Below are 26,630 nucleotides of genomic sequence, written 5' to 3' on the forward strand. Positions count from 1 at the left end.
CCCAGATGACCTTAACTAGTGACCACGCAAGGTCCAAGGAGGTTTTGGCTGGTCCCACACATAGGTCTCAGGGCAGTCGGGCTGAGCCCCGGGATGCCCCCAGAGTCTCCTCCTGCTTTCTGAGTGCTGCCTCCATAGCTGCTCCACATCCGATTCTGAGACACCTTTGAGCTTCCTTCGCTTCTGACTTCACAAGTGATCCCACATTGCAGGGTATGAGACAGCCGCTAAGACAGAATCCAGCCCTCTTCCCCTAGGCCCAGACTTCACGCACAGGGACAGGGCCTGCAGAAACTGGACTGGACACGGTGACAGGGAATCCTGACTCCTCTTTCCTCCTGCTCGAGCCCTGCGTGCTTCAACCCCAGATCCCATCCCTGTCCGTGGATGTGGACTTTGGTTGTCCTGGGGCTGTCCTCAGCTTTGAAACGAGACCTCGGTACTGATTCTCCCCCATCTCTGACCGCGTCAGCTCCTAATCTGGTGTATCCTCAGATAACTGAACTCAGATCGGCAGGGGCAGAGCCAGTGGCTACGTGGGAAGCCAGATGGTTTGATTTCTGATGGACGTGGGTGTCTTGTAGGAATTTTTTTTTTTCCAGAGCTGAGGATCGAACCCAGGGCCTTGCGCTTGCTAGGCAAGCGCTCTACCACTGAGCTAAATCCCCAACCCCCTTGTAGGAATTTGTAAACCCCTACTTTAACTGTGCCTGTAGACCTTGTGAGGTCGACAGTATCCACCTCTCATGTCTAGAGGGCTGAGGCATTTACCTGGCCGTGCATTTGCAACCTGGCAGCATCGGCAGAGACTGCAGCAGCCCGTGTGCCCCCCATCCCCACCTCCACTGCTGGTCTTGTGGTTTCCTGAGGTGTTGCAGCAGAGGTCCACAGTCTGAGTGCTCAGTACAAACCGGAGCTGGGATCTCTCAGGTTAGAAGCCCACATGGGAAATTCAGGTGAGTCTACGGAGGACCATACTCCCCCAGGCTCCAGGGAAAGCTCCTCTCGGGCCCCTTCCAGCATCCAGAGCACCCTGGGCATCCCTCCTTGATTTATGGCTGCATCAATCCTGTCTCCGCCTTTGTCTTTACATGGCTTCCCTCTGAATGGTGCCCTCCTCCCCCTTCTCTTTTCTCTTGTTTGTTTTGAGACAAAATCACCTGTAGACCAGGCTAGCCTGAAATCCTACTGTAAAGCTGAGGATGACCTCGAACTCCTGATCTCCCTGCCTCTACCTCCCAAGTACTGAGATGGCAGGCATGTGTCACCATGCCTTGTATGAAATCTGCCTCTTTTAAGGACACTGGTGGTGACAGCCAGGGCCTAGGTCACTTGGGTGACCCCACCTCAAGGTCCTCAATTTTTTTTGTTTACTTTTGTTTTTCAGGACGAGGTATCTTCGTGCAGCCCTGGCTGTCCTATAACTAGCTCTGTAGCCCAGGCTGGCCTCCAACTCAGAGATCCACCTGCCCCTGCCTCCCAAGGGCTAGTATCAAAGGTGTGCGCCACCACCGCCCCACTCCCACTTTTATCTTTACACTTACTTTGTGTGTCTGTCTTTCTGTCTGTCTATCTCCCTGTGTAAGTGTGCATTTTCCATGGTGTCCATGTGACTTATCAGAGGACAGCTCGGAGAGTCAGTTCTCTCTTTCCACCCTGAAGATTCCAGGAGTTGAACTTGGGTCATCAGGCTTGGCAGCAAGCTCCTCTTACCCGCTCAGCCACCATGCTGGGTCTCACCAGTTTAGTCATAGATTTAAAATATCTTCTGTTCTGGTGGGGGGCATAGCTCAGTGGTAGAGCATTTGGCTGCAAAATGTATACATCATTCCTTACAGGTATTGGCGGGAGAGGAGGGCATGTTGTTTGGGGGCCTATCTTCCAGTGTGAGGTAGAAACTGAATGAGGGCACTGGGTGTGGAGTGACACCCCGTGAATGCTGGAGTGGGTCAGCCTGGATCCCAAGCCCCACCTCTTCCGGTTTTGACCCAGCAGACTGGGCTGGGCTGTGCCTGGGCCTCCCAGCCCTGCTTCCTCACCCCACTCCCTTCGCTCCTTGGATGCCAAGTTCAGCTCTGCCATTAGCTCCAGTGTGCACTGAGATCTGATCCCCAGAGACCGGTGAACACTACAAACACCTCATTAATCCTCTGCATGGCCCCAGGAGGCCAGGCTGCTACACTTTGCCTTTGGAGAGCTGAAAATTTGCAAGGAAATGGCAGATCCTGGTGGGTGCTGGAGCTCTGCAGGGCTGGCTGGCTGGTTTTTTGTGATCATGGGCGGGAAGATCAGGACACAACTGGCTGTGCGGCTGAGTGGTCTCCACCCTTGGCCCCTCCATTTCCTCCTGCAGGAAGCTTCATGTAGATGGGGATTGGGATTTGAGTGCCTACCTGCTGGGTGGGGTGGGCAGTGAGCTGAGGTCCTAAACAGGAGGAACAAGGGCCTCTATGCCCAGCTGTGTGGGGGGGGGTGACAGCGAGGAAGGGACCTTGGTCACATTTGAGCAGCAACTCACACTCATACCTGCGTGTGGCAACAGGGATCTGGGACTTTGGACCCCAGCCTCTGTCCCCTTCTGGCTACTCTCTCTGCTTTCTGAATCATTGCTGATCTCTGTTGTTCTCTGGGTGACCCAAGCAGAGCGCACAGGTTGACACCCCAGGAAGTGCGAGCCGTCAGTGTTGAGAGAACTGGGTGGCAGGTGGCATCCAGGGCTGGGTCTGACAAGCACTGTTTGGGATAGGAAAGAAACCGTTTCCCAAGAAGCCTGGGCGCTGAGTGAAGGCTTTGATCAGTGTCTCCACTGTAACCTCAGGTTCTCAGGTCCTCCATGGCCTTGCTTCCCCTTCTATCAACAGTTCTGCTTCACACCAAGTTCTGACTGGAGGAGCTGGGAGGAGTGCACAGGCCTCTCAGGTCCTGCTCAAGCACTGGCTTCCCCTCTAGCTCTCTCCTTCCTCCTTCCTCCTTCCTCCTTCCTCTTTCTTCTTCCTCCTCCTCTTCCTCTTCTTCCTCCTCCTCTTCCTCTTCTCCCTCCTCCTCCTCCTCCTCCTCCTCCTCCTCCTCCTCCTCCTCCTCCTCCTCCTCCTCTCTTCTTCCCTTCCACCTCCTCTCCCTCTCTCTCTTCTCCTCCCAGCCTCCCTTTCACCAGACTGGGATCTCTGGCCCTACTGTGTGAGATGCTGCTGGCAGGTCTCTGAGCTCCCTCCTCCCCATCCCTCACCCCCTGTCCTTGGTTGCTGGCTGCCCGTGCAGACAGCATCATGGAGAGTGGCTCTCATCTGTTGACTGAGTTCAACCAACGCTTGTGGTGCTGCCCTGGGCCCGCCCTACCTTTGGCTCATGGGGGGTGCATACTGCTGCCGTGTGACCTGTTCACACGGGGACACAAATAAAGGTGAGATCGGGGACTACAGAAGGGTTGACAGGGAAGGGCTTCAGAGGTGGCAGAGCCTGCCACTAGGAGAGGTGGCAGGATTGGTGTCAGTCCTGTGCCCAGCAAGGCATGTCTTACAGGTAGGCCAGCTGACATCGTGAATGCAGTTGACCCCCAGGCAGGCTCTCTGCTAGCAATTGCCTGACCTTGATCCCACTGAGCTCCTGGGATGCTGCTGGGCCCCTGCCGATGGAGGAGGCTGACTTCCTCTTTGCCCTTTACTCCCTGGGAACCTGGGTTCTAATGGCATAGCAGACATGCCCTTCTGGTGTAGAGGCTCAGGGCGGAGGAGAGTAGGGTCATCATACACGATCCCCTTGGGCCATGATAGGCGATCACGCTTGAGATGCCATGGACGAGGCCTCCCTATCTGTCTCCTCATCCTGAGTTTGAAGTTTCCGCCTGTGAACAACGCCCTCTGCTGGGGTGGAGGGGTAGAGGTTCCTCCAGACACCCTCTTCCTCCTTTAACTGAGTAGGGCAGAATTGTCCAAAGATCAGATTTAAAATGGACACTGAAAAAGCAACACGAGACTCAGGTTACTGTGTCTGCCCACAAGTGCGAGGCCTCAGCTTTCATGCTAGCCCGTGTCTGACCCTCTCCCCCTGTGCTCCTGTGTCCAGGACCTGCCTAGCCAACCCTGAGAAAAGACCCCAAGCCCAGCCTGGTGTGCAGACAGCCCTGTTCAGTGGGTCTCTAGGCTGTTCCTCGTACAGTTTGCGTGGTTGGCCTGCTATTCCTGGGCACGGGGGTGGGCTGTAGGGTGAGGGAAAAGAGGGGGTGCTGGATCTAAAGATAGATAGGAGGCCTGAAGGTGAGGGGAGGCGCCGGAAGGAGGGTGAAACAATGCTTAAAATTCGACCTGCCTTTGCTTTCTCAGGCTTCCGGAGCTCCTAGAGCACCAGGGTTGCCATGACAACCGAGATGCATCTTCTCTCCCCCCCCCCCCCGCCCCATACACACAGAAACTGGATGGTGTGGGTGGGGCCTTGGCTCTGACTGGCCAAGAGCTCTCTGATGGGCAGACTCAGTACTGGAGGGGGATGAGCCTGGCTTCCCCTCACAAACAACTGTTTGCCCACATGTGCTGTGTGCTGGCCTGTAGCTTATGACAATGTTCTGAGCAGAGCCCTGCCCACGGAGAACCTCACAATTCAGTCCCCAACTGCCATTCCTACCAGCAAAGCCTTACCCTTGTCCTGTTGGGTTGTCTGATTTTAGAAAATTGGCTTTCTAAGCCCCACCTCTAAAGTCAGCCCTGGTGTTCCCACCTCCGAAGCGGTGGGTGGTGTTGGCGAGGTTCCAGCTAATATGGAGGTGTCCACAGGAGGAGGGCACTAACACGGGAAAAGAGAGACTGTTGGGGACACGACTTTCAGGTGGTGGCATTTTCGCTGATGCAGATTGACTGGGCCAATTTAGGCTCCGTTTGGGGAGGGCAGGAAAAGTGGGAATCTGCCTCACACCTCCGAGGAGAACTCCAGGTGCATTAAGAAGTTGATTTCTTACTACTCGGAGCTGAGAAGTCAAGCACTCTTGTGAACTCAGCGTTGGGGAGGCTGAGGCAGGACTGCAAAGCTTAGACCAGTAAGATCCTTGTCACAAAGCAAGATCCAAAAGTCCAAGGGCTAAAGTAAGACACAGCTAGCTCACCAGCAGCCTGTGTAGCCTACATGTGCAAAGCTGTGGGTTCAAATCTGAGCCCTGCAAGACAGTTGGCTTACTGCACTGGTGCACTAAGCCCCGGGTTCAGTCTTCAGTACCACGTAAACCCAGGTGGAGGCATTGGAGAGATGGCCCCGTGGCTAATAGCTCACAAGGACCAGAGTTCAGAGTCGAGCATCCATTTTGAGCAGCTCATAACACTTGGAACTGCAGCTCCAAGAGGTCCAATATCCTATTCTGGTCCCCATAGCTTCTTTCATGTATATGCGCATACCCACATAGACACATACCCATGATGATGATAAGGGCTGGAGAGATGGCTCAGTGGTTAAGGCCACTGACTGTTCTTCCAGGGGTCCTGAGTTCAATTCCCAGCAACCACATGATGGCTCACAACCATCTGTAATGGGATCCGATGCCCTCTTCTGGTGTGTCTGAAGACAACCACAGTGTACTCATAGACATAAAATAAATTTTAAAAATCTTTAAAGTGAGCCAGTGCCCAGGGGTTGACATTTAAAAAAAATAATGATTATCATTAATTATAATGATATTTATATAATATATTAAGTATAATAATAATTATTATAACTACAGGCATGGTGACACATGCCTATCACCCTAGCACTCAGGAGAAGGAAGATCATATGTTCAGTGTCATCCTCTGTTACAGACCAAGCTGGAGGCTAGCCTAAGCTACATGAGACCCAGTCTCGACAATAATAAAAAGGAAAGAGAGAGAGAGAAATGCAAATTAATGTGACACTCGATGTCACTGCCCTGCTTGCCAGCCTGGGAGAGTGGGTAAGCTCTGGCGACCTGCTGAGCAGGAGCCATGGATGGACCCATCCATGTGATTTCTTGTCATGACCAGTACAGCCCAGTCTTTGCTGTCCATGCTGAGCCTTAACTAGGAGATCACATTTCTGGAAATGGATCCCAAAAATATACTTGCAAAAGTCAAACGTGATCAACAGATCATCACCATTGGACAGGAAGTGACATGTGGCCACAATCAGCTCAGGGCAGCTCTGTGAACAGAACGAGGAAGATCTGCAGTTCACGGACGTGACACAGATTCCAAAGTGCCGTGTTAAGTTTAAGTGAAAAAAAGCCAGAAGTGGGGCAGACCATGTGATGTGACTTCTAGCTTTGGGTCCCGTGTCTGACACGTGGGAACTGTAGCGCCAGCACGGTGTCCTGTGTCTAACACATGTAAACCGTAGGGCTCAGCACCGTGTCCCGTGTCTGACGTGTGGGAACCGCAGCACTCAGGCCAACTGGGATGCTGGGACGAAAATGCTCTAAATTTCAGACTTTATTGAGTTTTGATGTATTTGCATGTCTCGGAGCTATTCAGGAGGTTGAGGCAGGAGGATTGTGAATTTGACACCAGCTTGGGGTACATAGTGAGACCCCGCCTCCAGAAGAGAAAGTACTCCTTGGAGATAGGAGGGGAAAGTTCACTTGCGTCTCCAGGGTGCCATCTCGATGGCCCAAGAGTGATCTCACATGTTAGCGTGTCTGTACTGCGACCTGGGCATGGCTCTTGGACACTGTGCCAGCCTCCTGCTGACCCTTCTCACTGGGCAGGCCCCAGTCTGCCTGTACCCAGCACCTGTATCCATTGGGCACATTTGTCCAGTGGGCACTGCTCCCAGAGGGCACCAGTGACTCAGAGAGCAGAGATGAGGGAATCTTTGCTCCCTCTCCATGTGTGGCTGCTTGCTGTGACAGCTTTCCAGAGCTCCGTTCTTTTATAGCAGAGTTTCTTTCCACTTAGAGCAGAACAGTGAGAACAGGTGTGGGGGTAGCTGCTGCACTGACCCCATGGCCTCTGAGTCACTGCTGACCCTAGAGGGGCTGGCAGGTGGCTCTTCTGTCCCCCAGTTTTTATGCTCTGTTCTTCCCCTCCCTCGCCCTACCCCAGGCTATCTCACCTCATACAGATGCAGCCAGATCAAGCATCTCCCCTGTGCCCTGGCTCCTTAATGTCTCCAGAATGACTTAAAACAACAAAACCAGGAAGCAGGTTGTCTGTTGCCAGGGGCTGAGGCTCGGAGTGTTGTGGGGGCATCAAGAGAAGGTGAAGCTGGACCCTGGTGGGATGGCACACCCCAGAATGTTCCCAGCACCTTTGAAACTTGCTTGTCGAGCCAGACATGTTAGGCCAGAACTCCGTGAGGCCACCCAGAAGTGAACCCTCAGAACCTCCACAGTGGAACTTCAGGCCCTGCTGCAGGTTCCTTTCCTACAGTGACCCCTCCCTATACCCACTCCTCAGATGAGGACATGAGTCCTAGAGAGGGAGGCTCTTCCCCAGCAGAGTGGCCAGTGAAAGAGGAGGCCATGTGCTCACCTCAGCCTGTCAGGGTTCCACCTGTGGTGACGCTGTGGCCGTCCATGGTCAAGATGGCTGTGTGCGTGCATATGTGGAGGGCTGTGTTCAGGAGGGCTAAGTGTGAGCGCATGCGCGCTGTGCCCTGTGTATGAGTGTGTGAGTATATACACGTGCTGTGGCCAGGGTGGTTCTCCGGGGGTACACACTGTGGAGGGCTGTGTGTTAGTAAACACGCTGTTCAGTGCCGTGGTCCGGAGGGTTCTGTCGTGAGTGCGAACACTGTGGAAGGTTGTGGTTGGTCGGGAGGGTTCTCCGAGTGAACGCATACGCAGGGTTAGTGGCCCCGGCACTTGGGAACAGTGGCTCAGACACTGTAGCCACCTTACATGGGAGCTTCCTTCTCTGTGAGGCACAGCCCTGGAGACCTTGATGACCATGCTGTGAGCTGTACTTGGTGGCTGTAGCCCGGGTGTGATTGGACATTTTAGACAGGAAGACCACATTTAAGGCCTAGGAGAGCAACTTAGCAAGACCCTGTCTAAAAGATAAATTCAAAGGAGCCACCATGCCCTGTGACTGGCACAGAGTGCAGGGAGGAGGGCGGTGCTGTGGGTGGAGGACACCTGGGAACCTTCCAGCCTCGGTCTGGAGGAGATAGGTCTTCAACCTCTTCCAGTGATCCCTGGCAGACAAGGCACATATACCAACCCCCACATATAGACCTGTGCAGCGGCCCATTCCTGAGGGAACATGATTGTAGTGGCTGTGCCGCCTGGGCCGTGTGAACAAAGCCCTGGAATAACCCAAGGCTTGTATATAGGAGTCTGTAGCACCCGTTGGCAGAGTCGCTAAGCAGCTATTGGAGGACAGAGCCAGCCTGAGTCTCCCTGGTTGTGACATGAAAACCATTCTGTTCCCGTTCCTGTGCACAATGCCTTATGTCAGGGCTGCCCAGAATCTCTATTCTTGTCAGGGTGAAAGCCAAGAGGTCCCTGACTGGTCCACAGGGCATGACAAACTCTGGTCCAGTCTCCAAGGGCTAGTCTGAGAGTCAAACGCTCAAGCCTTTGGTGCTAGTCCCCAGCAGGCACCGGCTGGCAGACCTGCCTGGGCATGGTGCCTCCCGGTGGCCTCCCTGGAGGAGGTGGAGTTGCCTTGACAACTGCAGCCTGAGGGGAGAAACCTGCTGTGAGGCTGGACACTTCCAGTAGAGTCTCCAGGAGGCTGGCTTCCTTCCCTTGAGGAAGAATAGGAAGGGTCTGTCTGCTCCACAACCCTGGGCCACCAGGATGGCATAGGACTTCACCATGAAGGTGACTGTGTGGACCATGCGTTTGACAGAGCTCCATCATGCACTGTTTGCTTCCCACGTCTGTCAGCTCTAAGCACTATGAACGTGGAGCTTGACTGCTCCACCTTCCTGGGAAGAAGAATCCAAGATCAAGGTGGCTCCATGACAGGCTGTGAGGAGAGCCCCATTCTAGCTCTGTTAAGTGTCTTCATGGAGTTCGTTCGTTCTCTCTCTCTTTCTCTCTCTCTCTCTCTCTCTCTCTCTCTCTCTCTCTCTCTCTCTCTCCCTCTCCCTCTCCCCTCCCACCCCCCCCAAGTTTTGAACAGAGGTACTAGACAGTGTACTGGATTACCTCACACCCACAAATACCTGTGGCAGGATTATAATACGTCTACTACGGCCATGACCCAGCCTGTGGCACACACACTTGGCCTTTATAGTTTAAGGCTGTCCTTAGAAGTGTAAAGGAGGGGCTGGGGATTTAGCTCAGTGGTAGAGCGCTTACCTAGGAAGCGCAAGGCCCTGGGTTCGGTCCCCAGCTCCGAAAAAAAAGAACCAAAAAAAAAGAAGTGTAAAGGAAAACCGCATTTACAATCAAGGCCCAGGATGACACATCCTAGCACTAAGGTGACTGAGGCAGGGGGATAAGAATTCAAGGCCTGTCTGGGCTACAGGGTGACTTCCCTGCTATTGAGAGAGAAGGGTGGGGAGAGAGAGAGACACACAGAGAGAGACAGAGACAGAGAGACAGAGAAAGAGGGAGGGAGGGAGAGAAAGACAGAGAGAGACAGACAGGGAGGGAGATACAGACAAACAGAGACAGAGAGAGATGGATGGAGGGAGAGAGACATAGAGAGGGAGGGAGAGAGGAAGAGACAGACAGAGAAAGAGGGAGGGAGGGAGAGAGACAGAGAGAGATGGACAGATGGAGGGAGGGAGATAAAGACAGAGACAGAGAGAGAGGGAGGAAGGGAGACAGACAGAGACAGAGAGAGATGGATGGACAGACGGAGGAGAGAGGGAGAGACAATGAGACAGAGACAGAAACAGAGAAAGAGAGAGAGAGAGGGAGGGAGAGACAGAGAGGGGAGGGAGGGAGAGAGAGAGAGAGAGAGAGAGAGAGAGAGAGTGTGAACCCCATGCAGAGTGCAGGCTGGGAAGGCTAAGAGAGCTGTTAAGTTCAGCTACCTCCCTGAGGGACAGAGTCTGCACCACTGTGCCCCTGCCTGCGTCCTGGTGTCTGCCTATGCTCACCGCTGCTATTGCTCCTCCTCAGCCCAGCGCTGTTTCAGAGCAGAGCCGTCCAGGGTGTGCTCTACAGTGGCCTATGGCTGAGCATAAAGGCCCTTATCTCAGCTCTGGGGGGGGCGGGGGGGGTTAAAGACCCTGGGTTTCAGGCAAGACCTGCCAGGGGTTCTCATGAGAGGGGTAATGGGTTAGGCCAGCAGCAGACAGGCACAGCTTGTAGTGGAGTAAACTTCCAGGAAGCAAGAAGGGCAGAAGCCCTGAAAGGCACAAACCTGTCCTGATGAAACAGGCCCTCCCTGAGGATCGGTGAAGATGGGGATGATATCCATTGCCAGTACTGACCAGAGGGCATATGTGAGCTCCTGAGTCCGGTAGAGATTCACGGTGCTGCTGTGGCAGAGGAGGGGTTAGAAGCATACACATAGTAGGCGCCACTGTATACCATCCTGTGAGATCCCTGAGGGGCAATGCCTGGGAGGAGGGAAGCCTCTGACCCTTTGCCCCACCCCGCTCCTGCCAGCCCAGGCCAGAGGTAGATACAGAACAAGAGACAGGAAGACACTGGCCACAGAAGACTGAGTTCCTGTGGTCTAGGGGAAGAGGCAGTTCTCACAGACACGGAGAAACACAGAAGGACCACACAAGGGAGAGACAGAAGGTTGTGGAACCTGAGCTCCTTATCCCTGAGACTCACTGTGATTCCTGACCCTCGGTGGCCAGGAGACCTGAGTAGTCCTCTCTCTTTGGTGGGTCCTTTCATCATGGTTCTCTGACACTGTCCCCAAGCAGACAGCAGGAACAAGAATCCTTCTGTATAAAGGCAGAGCCGTGCCCACCTGTCAGCCCAGCAGTGAGGGGGAGGTGGGAGGAGGATTATGAATTTGAGGCCTGTCTGGGCTACAGGGAGAGGTCCTGTCTCCTTCTGCCTCCCATAAAAATAAAATAAAATCCCCTCTGTGGTCCCCGAAGGCCTGCCTGGGCTTCCCAGGGTCTGGCTCCAGTGTCCAAGCATGTGTGGTGAGGAGACCAGAGGCACAAGACAAGATGGGAAACTGCCAGGGAGACCCAGGAAGTCTTGAAGAAACAGATACCCTGGCTCTGGAGCCTTGTTGCTGAATGAAGCTGGTGGAGGAGAGGCAGGGAGGAGTTGGGGAGAGGGAGGGAGGAGTTGGGGGAGAGGGAGGGTCTCCTCATGGACTCACTACTTCCCTGAGCTGTGAGAATCTCATAGCTGCCTGTTTACAGGGGAGTGATCTGTGTTCCAAGAGAACACAGAAAAGACAGGATGTAGAGCAACTTCCCTTGGCTCCCGGACAAAGGGCCACACACGGTCAGCAACTTTTTTTTTTGGTTCTTTTTTTTTCTGGAGCTGAGGACCAAACCCAGGGCCTTGTGCTTGCTAGGCAAGCACTCTACCACTGAGCTAAATCCCCAACCCCCACACGGTCAGCAACTTAAACGATCTGTTTGCACTAGAAATCTACAGCAGTCAGAATGGATTTCCCAGGATATGAGCAATGGGGTGGGCCACCCCTCCCAGAAGGCTCCAGGACGGGTCTGCAACCTTGGCTCCCCAACCCCTAGACACAGCGTCTCATGAATGGGAGAAACACAGTGTCAGGTGACCTGAGGACCAGACACTGATCCACCTGTTTTGTGGTGACTTGGGTTTTGGCACACCCCCAGGGATCTTGACCTCACACCCCATATAACACTGCACACTGTCAGCTATCTGCCCCTGGCCTCAGGGCAATGGTTTCCACCACGAGCTCCCTTTGTCTGGTGTCAGTGGCACGGCTCTCATGACTTCACCAGCAGTAGTCTGATTGGTCACCTGCCTGATATGTATGCTGGGCACCCAACTATGCTCTGAGGATCCCTTTAGGGGAGCATTGGAGGCCTTATTGAGACATAGGCTGTGGGATCCAAGTCATACAGTGTAACCCAGTGACTGACCCTCCTGCCTCAGCTTCCTGCATATTTGTATGACGAGATTGCAGGGGTGCACCAACTTGCACAGCCCTGCCACTGTTAGACACCAGGCCAACATCACCCACTGGCTGCCCTGAAGTCCTTAGGCTATCTCTGGATTCCCCCAGCCCCCCATGAACTTCCTGCAGTTAGCTTCTCTCTCCATCTGGAAAATGACTGGTCCAACCAGGCTTCTGGTCCGCCTTGGTTTCCTCTATCCAGGATGAGTCCCGGATCATGACTAGCTGACCCTCAGTTGCTCTGTGCTTTAAGTTGTCACCTTCTCTCTGGGTGCCTGAGCCCGTGGTGAGGACCACAGGTACAACTATGCCCAATATACAATGTACCCATGCAGGACGAGCTGTGGGTATAACCGTGCAGAGAACCCAGCATCAATGGCAGATGCAGGAGAGAGCCTCTCATAGGCTGAACGTCCCCTCATGCTGCCCGACCTCACATGAATGAGCCTAGACAGCAGGAGCCCCCTATGGAGGCAGCTGTCCCTTAGAGGACTCCACCAGGTCCTGCAGATACTGTTTGAAATGGACCTTTGCTACCCACATGCTGGAATCTTCACTAACCACCTCTCGTCTTGATTGATTTCATTTAGGGTTGGCATGTGTGCTTTTCTATACGTGTGACGTCTCTATGTAAACATGCACACAGCACGGGTGAGCTAATGGTATTTTTACTAAGTGAGGTTGTGGACACCAATCACAGCCCCTAAGGGACATCGGGAAACTGAGTTGTCTCTAGAGCAGGGCTGTGAGCTCGGAGGGTAAGGAAGCCATGAGTGCCCATTCAGGTCAGGACGGAACCGGAACAGTAACCGCTTGAGAAGCTTCATCTGTGCAGAGTAAGCTCAGCACTCCAGATTTCCGTCTGTGGGTTTTGGGGGTACGCACTCTCCTCTGCTTCCCGGGACACTTCAGCTCAGCAGCTGCTGTCAGGACTGTGTTCAGCTGAGTAAAAAAAAAAAATTTTTTTTTTCCAGAGCTGAGGACTGAACTCAAGGCCTTGCATTTGCTAGGCAAGCGCTCTACTGAGCTAAATCCCCATCCAGGACTGTGTTCTACTCTGGGGCATTGCAGTCCCCTCTGGAGCTGGGGTGGGGGGCGCTTGCATAGAACTTGGGACAGTTTCCAAAGTTGCACAGATCCTCGGGGAGGTCATTTTCAGAGTTCCACAAGCTATGCTGGGATCACAGGACAGGATGGAAGGACCCTAGCTAAGGGACACAGGTTCCTCCGAGGTCCCCGGGCAGTTTCTGCAGAAGGGGCCTACAGCCCTGAGTCTTCAGCTGATCCATTATCGGTAATTAATTACGTGTTGGCTAGTGCTGTGGGAGGGTAATGTTGTCGTGACAAATACCAGATACCCGAGGAATATTCTAGAAGGCACAGCGTCCATCTCACATCCTGTGGGACATGAAGTCATGGCTCTGCTGAGACGCAACTGTCTTCCCGCTCCCAGGAACTAATGTGCTTCAAGGGATAGAATTTACTAACACTATAGTCTAGCCTGTTGGGTTTCCTGGACTCCTCGGGCTGGTTCCCTGGTGTATAGCAGAGAACAGGAGGTCCTAAGGCCTGGAGGGTCACATTAGAGAACCTGGGGGCTGGGTTAGGGGTCTTGCTTCCCTTCCTGCACATTTATCTGTGGCTTGGGCATCTCCCCCTGCACCTGGGTGGCATATTTTCTTCTAATACGTCATTTGAAGAGTGAGACCCGGGGTTGGGGATTTAGCTCAGTGGTACAGCGCTTGCCTAGCGAGCGCAAGGCCCTGGGTTCGGTCCCCAGCTCCGAAAAAAAAGAACCAAAAAAAAAAAAAAAAAAAAAAAAAGAAGAGTGAGACCCAATGCTGTAAACATTGTGAGGGGTTCAGGAGTTGGCTTGGAGACCCCAAGTCGCAGGTGCTGTGAGACACCAGAACCAGGCTGCTGGGTAACAACTGTGCCCTGAGAGCTTGCTCCTCCATGTGTCCATGGTGGGAGCCCATCCCCAGGAGACGACAGAACTATCGAGGTGGAACCTTCAAGAATGGCGTCAGTGCCCTTGAGGCCAAAGCACGAGAGATGCCTTCTCTTCCTTCAGAACAGTCTGAGGATGCCATCTGTAACCAGGAAGTGGGTCTTCCCCAGATGGCACCCTAACTTTGATCCAGCCTCAGAACTGGGAGAAAGACATCCCTGAGTTGAAAGCCCCTCTCTCCCTTGCTTGCTCTGAATTTCCTGACCACGGGCAGGAGAGCTGTATGGAGACTACCACCTTTATCTCAGGGCCTGGGGACTGCTGTTTGCAGTGTCAGGGAGGTGGTATTCATGTGTATCGTGGTCCAGCCCTGCAGCCAGCATGCCAAGGAGAAGGAGAAGGAGGAGGAGGGAGGGCAATCCAACGCCTTCCCCTGGCCTCTGTTGACATACAGGCAGGCAAAGTACCCATTTACAGAAAGTAAAAAGCAAAAAAAGAAATTTACACTTTCTCCACAGGGTTGCTACACTAAAGCTGGCTGGTTGATGCCGGGAATGTTTGTTGAGTGACTATTGGAACAAACAGGATCCAGGGTAGGCTCCCAGATACTCACAACAAAGGGTCCCTTCAGGGCCTTCACTCAATGCTCGCCCATTACCGCATGTCTCCCCCAGGACCTCCCACTCACGGGCCAAGGCCGAGGCAGCACTCACTGCGGCTCAAAAAGCCCAGGAAGAAGCACGGATCGCCAGGATCACTGCCAAAGAGTTCTCGCCTTCCTTCCAGCACAGGGAAAACGGTGAGTTCTGCCCAGGAGGGTGGCTCCTGATGCCACCTGGGGCTGATTGTCACCCCTTTACCAGTGGCTTCCCTCGCTGAAGCTGATTCAGCAAACACGTTGCGTGGGTGTGCGCGGACCTAAGCGACCATCTCTGAGTGTATAGACACTGTCTCCTCGTCTTCTGGTCCCTAGGTTATCCTATAGCCATCTGCAGTGGTGGCTTTGGTCCCTCTGTAGCAAGGGTGACCGAGGAGCTGAATCTAGTCTCATCTGATAACTTCTGCTCCCTGTTTCTAATACAAGATCTTATCCTGTAGCCCAGGCTGGACCACGGCAATCCTCCTGCCTCAGCCTCCTCTGTGCTGAGTTTCACTTCATCCTAATATTCACTCGGTGAAGTGCAGGCAGCCACATGTGGGGAGTGGCTGCCATGTTGGAGAATCTCCAATGAGCAGAAGCCTGTGCTCTGTCCTGTGTGGAAGTCACTGCCCTCTGGGAGCTGTGTAAACGGAGGCACGGAGTTGGGACAGTCAACTGAGGAGGGGGTTGTGCTGTCCCCACTCAGCCTCAAAATGCCCAGTTCCACCTTGCATCCCTCCAGCATCCTGGGGAGCATCTTGGAGACAGAGTCACGGCCCCCATGTCTGCCCCCAGCTACTGTATACACAGGGTGAGAATAGAAAGTTAAACGAGGCTTTGGGGCTTGGGTGTGCCGTGTCCGATCTGTGTTTTCACACAAATGAGGACGGGGCCTCTGGGCCTGGGCTAAGGAGCCAAGCTCACACAGCTGGTGGTGCCCGGTCAGGTCAAATCAGAGTCTTGCTGTCTGCTCCTTCTAGGGCTCCCCCAGGACCCATTCTGGTATCCCACTGACCCCTGGCCACCAGCACCTTTCTTAGATGTTTCCAGTTTAGAGAGGGAGGTGGCCATCAACTCTCTGCACAGTCCCTCTCACCTGGCAGCTCTCTCAGCTTGAAGAGAAAGAAAGGGGGAGGGGGAAGCCCTGGTCCCCAGTGGAGGGCTAGCTTAGTCAGACTGAGGTGGCCCTGGTTCAAGTCAGTGGGCCGCAGCCAATCTGCTCCACATTTAGACTAAACATGTAACTGACCCCAAGCCAGGTGAGCCACGTGTAGAATATGTAAGTGAACAGACATATTAATAATTCCCACAGATCCCCAGACTCCGGCCTGCTGCTGGTTCCTTCCTTCTACACTGTCCCAAGGAGTTTTAGTTGGAGGGGACTCAATACTATCTGGGGCACTGTGTATGGAATGGTGACCAAAAGATTTATCCACCAGACATTCTGATGACCCTGGGCAAGACCCATAGGAGCCAGCCCTGCCCACAGCTGGCCTCTGGGCCTTTTGTGTGGCCTTATGCCCCATGTATATGTGCCTTGGAGCTCCCAGATGGCCCAGGATAGTGTTTCTCCTGGAGAGGCCTCAGCTAATGTCTGTTTTCTGTTCAGAGATGCCTCCTTGAAAAGTCTACGAGGAAGACCTTCAACTCACAGTACCTCAGCTGCCCCCTTACTGGGATGGGACCAGCCCATGGGACTTGGCTGGTGCAGAACCCCTTCCTGGCCGTCTCTCTGTGTGGTCTCTGGCCATGCCTGTTGCCTGGGGGGGCTGCCATGGCCTCCTCTCTCCAATATTGTGTTACTTCCAGGTCCCTTCTGCAATTTGCATCCCCATGTTAGGGCATTTCCTAGAATGCATTAGCGGTCAGTGGGGCCTTACTGGAAGGGGACTGGGGGCCAAGTGTCCCACTCCTGGTCCTCAAGGCCAGCAGTTGCTGTGTTCTCTTACAAAGAGAAGACTCCCAAGGACAGTAGCTCCATAGTCTTGTGGAAACTGAGGCAGAACTGACATTTAACATGGATCCCGGGCCACAAGCTTCGGCCATCCCTGCTGTTAAAAAACATTAGGTAAATGTTTATCAGCTAGGGGCAGAAGGCTGTCCTCCTTCGGGCTGGCTGCTTGGGGGAGACCCTGGTAGCCAGTTCCTGAGACCGCCTGATGCTAAAGGCCGGAAGGAGGGGTACAGGATGAGTCAGAGCAGTGCCCAGAGCACCGAAGCTGATACCCTATCCTTAGAGCCGGCACAGCCATGCACCCGGACGCAAGGCAGGAATAAAGGCACTGAGATTAATTTGCCCCAGGTGCCTTCTTGGTCTTCATAATGGTCTTCCAGGGACAGCGCGGGCTTTGAAGCTAATTTTAGCTGAGAATGACCTCCGTGGTGCTAGCAGGCGGGCACAGCCTCCCTGTAAGGTGCAGAGCAGTCTCACCCTTGTGAAGAAGGCCACAGGGCACACAGAAGGCTCATGCCCTGACTTTCCAGGACCCTATTTTCCACCTAAGAGACCCTGGTGACAGAAAGTGACTTGCTTTAAGGTCCTACCAGTTATCTTTGCTGAGTGACCCACACTGGGCACAAGACCTCTCTGCAGTGGGCTCCATGTAACTCTGTGCACTTTTGTCTCCCACCCAAGGGCTTGAGTACCAGAGGCCAAAGCACCAGATGTCCTGTGATGACATCGAGGTGCTCTCCACCGGGACACCCCTGCAGCAGGAGAGCCCCGAGCTGTACCGCAAGGGCACCACCCCTTCTGATCTGACCCCCGATGACAGTCCCCTGCAAAGCTTTCCTGCCAGCCCCACGGCTACCCCTCCGCCAGCTCCTGCCTCCAGGAACAAGATGGCCCACTTCTCCAGGCAGGTCTCGGTGGATGAGGAGCGAAGCGGGGACATCCAGATGCTCCTTGAGGGCCGAGGAGGGGACTATGCCCGCAACAGCTGGGGCGAGGAGAAGGCTGGGGCCTCTAGGGGTGTGCGCAGTGGTGCCCTACGCAGCGGTCAGCCCACTGAGGACTTCCGCACCCGGGGTTCAGGCCACAAGCAGCCTGGGAACCCCAAGCCCCGGGAGCGGCGGACGGAGTCCCCCACCACGTTCTCGTGGACTTCACACCACCGGGCAGGCAATCCCTGCTCTGGGGGCCCCAAGCTGCTACAGCCCGATGAGGAACAGCTGAGTAACTACAAGCTGGAGATGAAGCCCTTACTAAGGATGGATGCCTGTCCACAGGATACGCACCCACAGAGACGGCGTCACAGTCGGGGTGCTGGGGGAGACCGGCGCTCTGAGGACCGGGGCTTCGGGCTACAGAGACTGAGGTCCAAGTCCCAGAACAAGGAGAACCTCAGGCCGGCCTCCTCTGCAGAACCCACGGTGCAGAAACTAGAGAGCCTGAGGCTGGGGGACCGGCCCGAGCCCCGTCTGCTGCGTTGGGACCTGACCTTCTCCCCACCCCAGAAGTCCCTGCCTGTTGCACTAGAGTCTGACGAGGAGACTGGGGATGAGCTCAAGTCCAGCACGGTAAGTGGTGCCCACCCCTTGCTAGGCAGAGACGGTGGGACCCAGGGCCACCTTGTGTTTATTCTGCTTTCTGTGAATTGCCTTGCCAGGGATTGGGGTGTGGGTGTCTGTGGGAAGCAGAAACTGTGTACTATAGGGATCACACCTGCTTTAGATTGACCCCTGAGAAGGCTCCTCCTGGGCTTACCCTTTAGAAGCCATGTGGGTGCCTAGGAAAGTGTCTAAAAGGGAAGCCAGGCTGACTGTTGCAAACCCATTGCTGAATTTGGGCTGGAGCAGGGCAAGGCCCCTCTGCCCAGACAGCCTTCTCTTCTGAGTACCTTTCATGTTTGCCAGATGCTAAAACAGGTAAGGGTTTAGCTCCCAGGAAGTTGATGCTCTACACATGGGATGATGGGTTGGAGCCCTGCAAGCCTCTCGGAGGCCAGGCTCCAATGCCTCCCTTTCTGTGAAGCTGCTGCTACCCAGGCAGTGGGAAATCGCTAGGAATCATAGCATTGACATTCCTGGGCTGTCTGGCCTTTGGAGGTTTATCATGTCCTATAGGGTGTAGGTCAGACCCTCTACCATGTGAGTTCCCTTCCTCAGGATCAACTCTGCCTGGCCAGGCACCCCCCTCCCCAGCTGATACCCCACCCCCATCTTCACTTTCTGTCCTGGAATGGGCCTTTTGAAGGAAACAGAAGCCTTCCCTGGGCCAGTCACTTTAACGGTCTTCTGCCTGGGACCTCTAGGCCCACAGCTGGCTCCATGACAGGAGGCAGCTGGAAGGGATAAAGGGGTGCTGGCAACACAGATGCTTGGTGTCCTGTGTACCAGTGATCTCAGCTGACAGGGCCCTATTCACCTGCCTTGACACAGAAGACCACCCTGATGCCTGAGCTTTATGTGATGAACTAGATTTCTGGGCATCTAGCTGTGTGTCTGGAGGTTGTGAGGAGCTCCCCACAGGAGTGCTCTGTGGCGTGTGGCTTGTGTGGGTCACACACCTGTACCAGGCCCAGAGGGACCCTCTGCAGGGTTCTCGCTCCAGTGGCAGGGATCGGTGCCCACCACAGGGGCCTTGGGTGCTGTGTGTGGTTTCATTTCAGTTCCAAGAGTCTCTTGCCCTAGGCAAGAAGCTTCCTGTGGCCTGTGATTCTCCTTGAAGACCCTGATTGTGTCTTTGCTGCTGTAGTTCTAAGATGTCTCCTCCGCTCTGGGTTGCTGCTGGGACCACAGCAGTAGCACGGGCTCACTCTGCTGAGCCTGCGCAGTTGTGGGCATGCGGTGTGTGGCTATTTCAGGAGCAGCACAGCAGTGGGCAGGGGTGGGAGGCTCAGGAGTAGTTCTTTATTTAGCTCTCTTAACCATGTTCGTTTTTTTTGTTTTTTTGTTTTTTGGTTTTTTTTTTTTTTTTTTTTGAGTGCTTTAAGATGAGGCTTCTGGCTGGGGCTGTTCTCAATGGTAGAGTGCACTTGCCCAGTGTACATACGGCCCCAGGTTCAGTCCCCAGCAACACTGGAAAGGAAAAAGCAAAGGTTTAGCCACACCCATAAACCTAGCACTCCAGAGCTCCATACTGGAAGAGCACCGAAGTCATTCCAGTACAGGACGTGGAATAAGGCTCTTTTTTTTTAAATTTATTTATTTAATGTATGTGAGTACACTGTAGCTGTCTTCAGACACACCAGAAGAGGGCATCAGATCTTATTACAGATGGTTGTGAGCCACCATGTGGTTGCTTGGGATTTGAACTCAGGACCTCTGGAAGAGCAGTCAGTGCTCTTAACCGCTGAGCCATCTCTCCAGCCCTAAGGCTATCTTTTTGAGAGAGCACTGTGTGCAAACTGAACCTGAGCACATGAGTTTGATTCCTGGAACCAGGTGGAGTTGGTGCACACCTTTAATCTCAACACTTGAAAAGACAGAGGCAGGCAGGTGAATTCTCTTGAGATCAGGGCCAGCCTGGTCTATAGAGTGAGTTCCAGGATGGCCAGGGGTTACACAGAGAAACCTGTCCTGAAAAACAAAACAAACCACAACCCATGAGCATTATTACCCCAGCACTGAATTCTCTGTGGCCAGCGAGGCTAATCTACTTGGTGAGCTCCAGGCCAGTGAGGATCTTCTATGTCCAAGTGAGACAAGGTGAGAGGCTCATGAGGAAAACTGGGGTATACACACACACACACACACACACACACACACACACATCTACACAGTGCATGCATACACAACCAAAAGACACCCAGAGTTCCCCAGGGTAGCCGTGCAAACATGGGACTGACCTCAGGCTCGCCTTAAGTGAGGGCTGGGAGAGCCGGAAGTTTACACAGAAGCTAGGTTGATCTGGGACTCTATCACTGCCCAAGTCCATGCACACTTCAAGAAGGGAAATCAGAGAGGGCCTCCAGCCTCACCCTATGGTCCCAACTTCCTGAGAAAGCAGGCAGGTTTTCTGTAGGTGCCACACTGTCCTATGGGCCTGAGGGGAGGTTAGGCAAGGCACAGCTGTAGACTCCAGCCTTCATGGTAAGTTGAAGGTGACACTGTCCCCTGCTTGTGTTTGTGTTTAGAGGTGACCATGACTGGCCTTGGGGAGGTTGACTGCCAGCCATCTCAACATCTGTGCTCCCTTCCGGAGGGTTCTATATAGTAATGGCTATGCCCTGTGTCCTGGTCAGAGATGGTTGGTCCCTGGCTGGTGACATCATCACTTCCTCCAAGTTGTGGATGGATGGGAAAGACCCAGGCTCTGGCTCATAAGAGTCCTGGTCATGTGGAACTTTTGTGTCCTCTCCAAACCTCAGGAGCCCCACCTCTCTGATGTGAGGGGCAGAACATGAGTTCCTCAGCTCTAGACTCATCATACCTGGCAGCAACTGCAGATGACTGCTGGTGGGAGAGTCCCCTTGGTGGAGTGAACCACTGCTGTGATGGGGACCAGGTCCCAGAGCTGTCCTGCTGCATGCCAGCTATGCCCTTGACACAGCTATGGGCCAGGAGCTGGACAGGAGAGCAGCTGAGAAGGGCAGGGAGCGATGGGCTTTACCCCAGGGCTGGCATCAAGGGGCAGGACCCAATCCTTGGCCAACTCTGTTAAGATTTGTTCCTCTTCCTTGCAAGGCTGTCATGGGTATCTCAAAGTCCATGACATAAAAATGCTAGAGGTCAGAAGTGAAATCAAGACCCAAAGGCCAGTAGTCCCCCCACCCCCTTTGTTCCTCCCAGGGAGTGCCTGGGTCTCCATCCACGCCTCGACAAAGTGGTAACAGGCAAATGGCCTGGGCTGCTGGGTTCCTGGGCCCAGGTAGCACTGGCTACACTTGGATCTTTCTCCCTTGGCCAGCTCCCAGGATATTTTTAAAAAGCCTTTGCTTTGACTATAGAGGTAGAGTTCAGTAGTAAAGGGCTTGCCTAACGAAAAGTACCACAAAATAAAATATGCATATATTAAGAAGCCCTTTACTTAGCCCAGCAAATAAGGTCTGAGGACACTCAGGTAGGTAGGTAGCAAAAAATAAGGGGGAAAGCTCCCTGAAGCCTACAGTCTGGCTGAACAAACTTCTTGTTCTATTAAAAGCCAATGTCTCAAGGCTGGAGAGATGGCTCAGCGGCTAAGAGCACTGAGTGCTCTTCCAGAGGACCCTGGTTCAGTTCCCAGCACCCACATGGCGGCTCGCAGGCTAATAACTCCAATTCCAGGGGATCTGACATCCTCACACAGACATACATGCAGGAAAACCATATATACACAGAAAATAAATACTAAAGAAAGAGGCCGATGTCCACAGCAGACGAGGAGCAGGTCCTTTGTGTGTTTGGGGATGTCAGCCTAGCACCAAGTCCACTCAGAGGATGAACTGTAGGGTTGTGGGTTAGGAGCCAGCTGTGCTCTGCACACATGGGGCCTAGTTTAGGCTTCGCCTGTGCTCGCTTTCTCTGGACCACAGTCAAGGGCACATGTAAAGCCTCCATTGTGATGGGATTGTGGGGCTTCCTCCTCTGCTCTGTGTGTGAAGTATGCCCCTCCCCACCCCTGAGTTGCGACAAGACAAGGCTAGGTACACAAGCAGGCAGCTGACCAGGCAGGTGTCTTGGGCCTCTTAGGGACAGTGGCTATGAGGGGGGTGACAGCAAGCCGCACTGAGAGCTATGGGCTTCAGTGAGTGTTGGGAGAAGCTAGGTACTGGATGTGTGACAAGAATTGGACCCACGAGAGCAGCCTATGGCAGCAAGCAGGTCTTCGAGCAGGAAGAGAGGAGCACAGGAGACTCCGAGTGACCCACGGAAGAGCTGCCCACCAGGTTGAGAGCAGGGAGTGGTGCAGGAGGGAAAGCCCTCTCCCACTAGGCACCCGTGTGCAGTGAGGCCCTACACTGGCCTCACTCTTACCTGTTCCCTCTGTTCCAGGGCTCAGCTCCCATCTTGGTCGTCATGGTGATCCTGCTCAACATTGGAGTCGCCATTTTGTTTATTAACTTTTTCATCTGACAAGATTGTTGTGACCACGGAAGCAATGATGTACAAAAGGGACGATAAATGCAAAACAAGAAGGGGAACCCTGACTCGGACAGCCCCACAACTCCTGTCCTTCCACAGAAGAACAACATGATTGGGTAGCACTCACAGTTTGCCTTTTTTTCTGGGTAATGTTTTTTTGGATTTTAGCCAAAATTCTTTGCTTGTGTAACACGATGCTGTGTGGCATGGTAGGAGGAGGCCGGCATGCCACCCCTCCAGCTTGGTGTGAACGGGTCCTGGCAAACCAGCGGCCAAAAGATCGGGACTTTCATGTTTCCTGCCGGGTGTGGAAGGTGGCAAGTGGAAGGTGGCGCCTTGACCAGGGTGCCCGGCGAGCCGGGAGAGGGGGAGGGCAGCTAGGGAGTGCAGCTATGCAAGGCAAGTAGCTGGGAGTGTGGGCCCAGGCCCAGGGACAGGGACAGGGTGTCCTGGCCTCTGTCTCCATGAGTCTGTGCTGCATACCTGCGGAGGGAGAGGGAAGCCCCTGCTCTTCTTCCCAGAACAGACCATGATCCCTCTTCTCGGCACTGCCCCAAGGCTCTCCTAAGGAGGCCGCCTCCCCACACTGAGTCTTAAGGCAAAGTCTGTTCCTTGCTGTCCTCCGCTCACTCATTGTTGGCCCTGTCCAGCCATCCTCCCTCCAGACCCAGGGAGGCCATGCTGCAGACGTCCAGGGCTGACCCCGACCTGGCCAGGCACATCTGAGCCCTGATGCCAAGGGGGCTATGGCCCACATGCCCCGGACAGCCTGACAGCACGCCTGGGCTGAGCATGTGACGTTTTGCACCTAGTATGCAGGATGTATATTCAGGCTTCCGTGTCCCTGGCAGTGACGCCCCATGGAGGACGTCACCTCTCACTGACCTCCACGGGGTCTCACATCTTTGCACTGTGCCTGCCTCGACTTCCCCTAACAGATATGCATATTCCCTCCAGATGCCTCAGAGCTACTCCAGAGAGTCTGGTCCGGGACAGGAATGTGGTTGAAGCCAGTGGCTTGAATGTCCTGGAGACTGTTGCATACCCAGCACTCCCCGGATGTACAATGTAACTTGTTTCAGTCAAACAACAGGTTCCTCATGTCTCTGCCTTCTCTACCAGGGTTGTTCCCTCATCCAAACAAATGAACAAGGGATGCCAGCTCGCCTGGCACCCGTGGCTCCGTCAGTCTTCTTGGGTGCAGCCCGTTTGTCTTATGGACTTTGCCTTGCTTTGCTCGTGTTCAGCTGTCCTCTGCTACCTTTCGAGCAGATTTCTTTACTACAGTGCACTGGATTGCTATATTTTTAACCAGAAATAAACTACAGATTAGAGCATGTTCCAGCGACGCTCCGCTCTGTTGTCTCCGTTACCCACGCTGTTCCCTGTCCACCGCCTGCCCCTCCTCCACGCTGGTTTGGATTGGGGGTTGAAGGAGGGGGAGAGGTTCAGCAGGTGACCCAATGCATTCTGGTGTTTCTAACGGGCTCCATCTTTTTGTACGGCTTACTCTTCCGTTCACCTTTTTTAACATCAAGTGGTTGCCGCAGATCTGGCGTGAACCAAATAAAAGATCCCTGCCCTTTGCAGCCGTGAGAGCCGTCCGTACCGGGCTGTGTGAATTGTAGTCTCTGCAGACTCGAGGGGCTCAATGTGCATCCTGGAAGCTCCTGGCCCATTGGGGTGCTTATTCGCGTCACTTGACACAGGCACAAAGCGCAGCCCGGATGTGCTTGAGAGGCCCTGGCAGGGGACGGAGCTCATCCACTCACTTGCAAGTGATGTCACCATAGACCGGAGCCCGCTGCCTGGTGGTCCACTGGCGACCTGTAGTAGAGTGGATTCTAGGCAGAAGTGATGGAGACTGAACACACTGGATCCTGGGGATCCAGCATGCTGGCCCACAGGGTGGGACACCTTGCTGCAGCCTATGGCTACTGCTGTCCTACCCCTGCAGGCCCTCCCTCCTCTCTGAAGGTGTGGTAGATACAGCATGTTCAACAAGGGGACGATGGTAGCTTCAGGGGACACAGCAGTGTCACTCTGGCTCCCAGGCACACAGCAGACGACACACTTTCTAGAGAAATCCTTCCTGGATACCCAAGGCCCTTGGTGCCTGCGACATGGCTGTCCAGCTGTTGAGCACTGAGTCCTGCACCCTGCAGACTCACTCTTGCAGGCATGAAGTGCACGGATGAGTCCAGGCACCACAATACCAAGGTCAAGGAGTCCCAAAGGCACACATCAAGCAGCCACACAGAGCGCAGGGTAACTGGTCATGATGGTGGGGGTGGGGGTCAGAAATTCCACAGCTGCCACAATGCAAGGGCCACGCACAAGATCTCAGGCAGCACAGGCAGCGGACTGCTTTCTGTGAAAGTCTCTGCTCTGAACTGACCTCTGACAAACCCCTGACACCAGGCTCCTCCGCACCCACACTAATCCTGGTCCCTTGTGGCCAGGTTGGTACCCAGGGCAAGCAGAGACAGCCACACATCCCACTTCCAGCGTGTTTCTGCTCACTAGACAAACAGGTCCAGCTTAGACAAAACACATAGGGCCACCCTCAGGGAGACAGAAGGCACTGCTGGTGCGATGAGCAGGAGACAAGCAGTTCTGGGTGTCATTCTTTCTAGTTTGAGTTCATGGCTGGCTCTAAAGATCTTGGGTGACTGGACTGTTCTTCCAGCAGTAATTCCTGCACAGCCTATCATTCAGACACATCCTACCATAGACCTGCACAGCCTATCACCCAGACACATCCTACCATAGACCTGCACAGCCTATCACTCAGACACATCCTATCATAGACCTGCACAGCCTTGCTCCAAAGGTCTCACGGCTGCTTATTCCATACTCTCTGTGACGGTCCGAAGCGGGTGTGGGACGTTACATTCCCTGCCAGGTTAAGCTCGGTTTTGCTGGTCCTTCCTCCTCCTTCGCAGTCTCTGGTTGTGAAGCTCAGCACAGACTCCTATGCCTGCGTCTCCACATCGTGCAATCAGCTCATAGCCACACAGCCCTGTGCCACCACTTCACCATTATAGTGTGTGAGCATCCAGGAGACGGGCTGTGTGCCCTCAGCTCTGCTGTCTCTCCAAGGTTCAGCTACAGGTCAAGCGCACACCAGGACAACCACGTGTCTGTCCCTAAGTGCCCAGAACCGTCTTTCCTGTGTACCCTGGCTTTGAAAGAGGAGAACATATAGCTGTCTTTGCTGAAATTAGCGAACAGCTAGAAGCTGCACTCCAGTGCGAGTGCTGGTAACATGCCAAGACCCAAGCCTTCCTCTCCTGAGGAGCTAGACAAGGCCTGCATGACAGCATGTGAACAAGGCATGGGGCAGGAAGGAAGGCCCTCAAGGGCAGTGGCAGTGAGTCCTCATGTGGCCGAGTGCTCTCCAGACAATAGCACATGGTGCTCCTGGAGTTTGCTTTTTCTCGCCTCCCCTAATGTGGCCAGGACTAAAATGCATACTGGGCAGTCTCCTGGCTCAGCTCCTTTCTAAACTTTAGAGGCTCACTAGGACGACCTGAAGGGGGAGTGGGTACACTCCACAGAGGTGGGCTGAGGGGAACACAGGCCAAGGGTTTCCAAGGTTAGAACAGGCAAGGCAGCCAGCCAACCTCACAACTACCTCACTTCTGGGATGGCCTTTAGCCTGTCCACCCCAAAACACAGGTCAAGATGCAAACACCTATCTATGGGGTAAAACACTTCACGCTGGATCACAGACTCATCCTGACCTTTGACCTTCCCCACACTGCTGCAGCTGGATGCTGGTCCCCTCCTGTGTTGGCATGCTTGCTAGCATGCTGCTTTCTGTCTACCTTGAAGACCTTGTCTCAATTTTGATGAAAGTCAGCCTACTGCCTGAGCTTTCTCTTCAAGCATGATATCTGAGGCTGCCGAGGGTCCTGGGTCCTAAAGGCACAGCAGCCTCCTCCTGTACAGATGTGGTGTAAGTGAAGCTGAGAGGTACAGTTCAACCTTTCCCACCAAACGGGTTCTACTCTCTCCCTCCGCCAGCATCTACTTTAAGTAGGGATGTCCACTTACC

The 26,630-nt window shown here is 54.0% G+C and overlaps 1 protein-coding gene across 2 annotated transcripts in view; it reads left to right on the forward strand.

Moving 5' to 3' along the window:
• Jph3 (junctophilin 3) overlaps nt 1-23,917 on the forward strand; it is a 61,452-nt gene extending 37,535 nt beyond the window's left edge. The window contains exons 3-5 of one of the 2 annotated variants that reach the window (NM_001107437.1): nt 14,601-14,725; nt 17,202-18,085; nt 22,481-23,917. In NM_001107437.1, coding sequence (NP_001100907.1) covers nt 14,601-14,725; nt 17,202-18,085; nt 22,481-22,561 — 1,090 coding nt within the window. In that variant the 3' untranslated portion in view covers nt 22,562-23,917. The other variant, XM_039097780.2, reaches the window with a different exon arrangement.
• The last annotated feature ends 2,713 nt before the right edge of the window (nt 23,918-26,630 follow it).

The sequence above is a fragment of the Rattus norvegicus genome, chromosome 19 (assembly GCF_036323735.1).
Source record: "Rattus norvegicus strain BN/NHsdMcwi chromosome 19, GRCr8, whole genome shotgun sequence".
Classification (NCBI taxonomy): domain Eukaryota; kingdom Metazoa; phylum Chordata; class Mammalia; order Rodentia; family Muridae; genus Rattus; species Rattus norvegicus.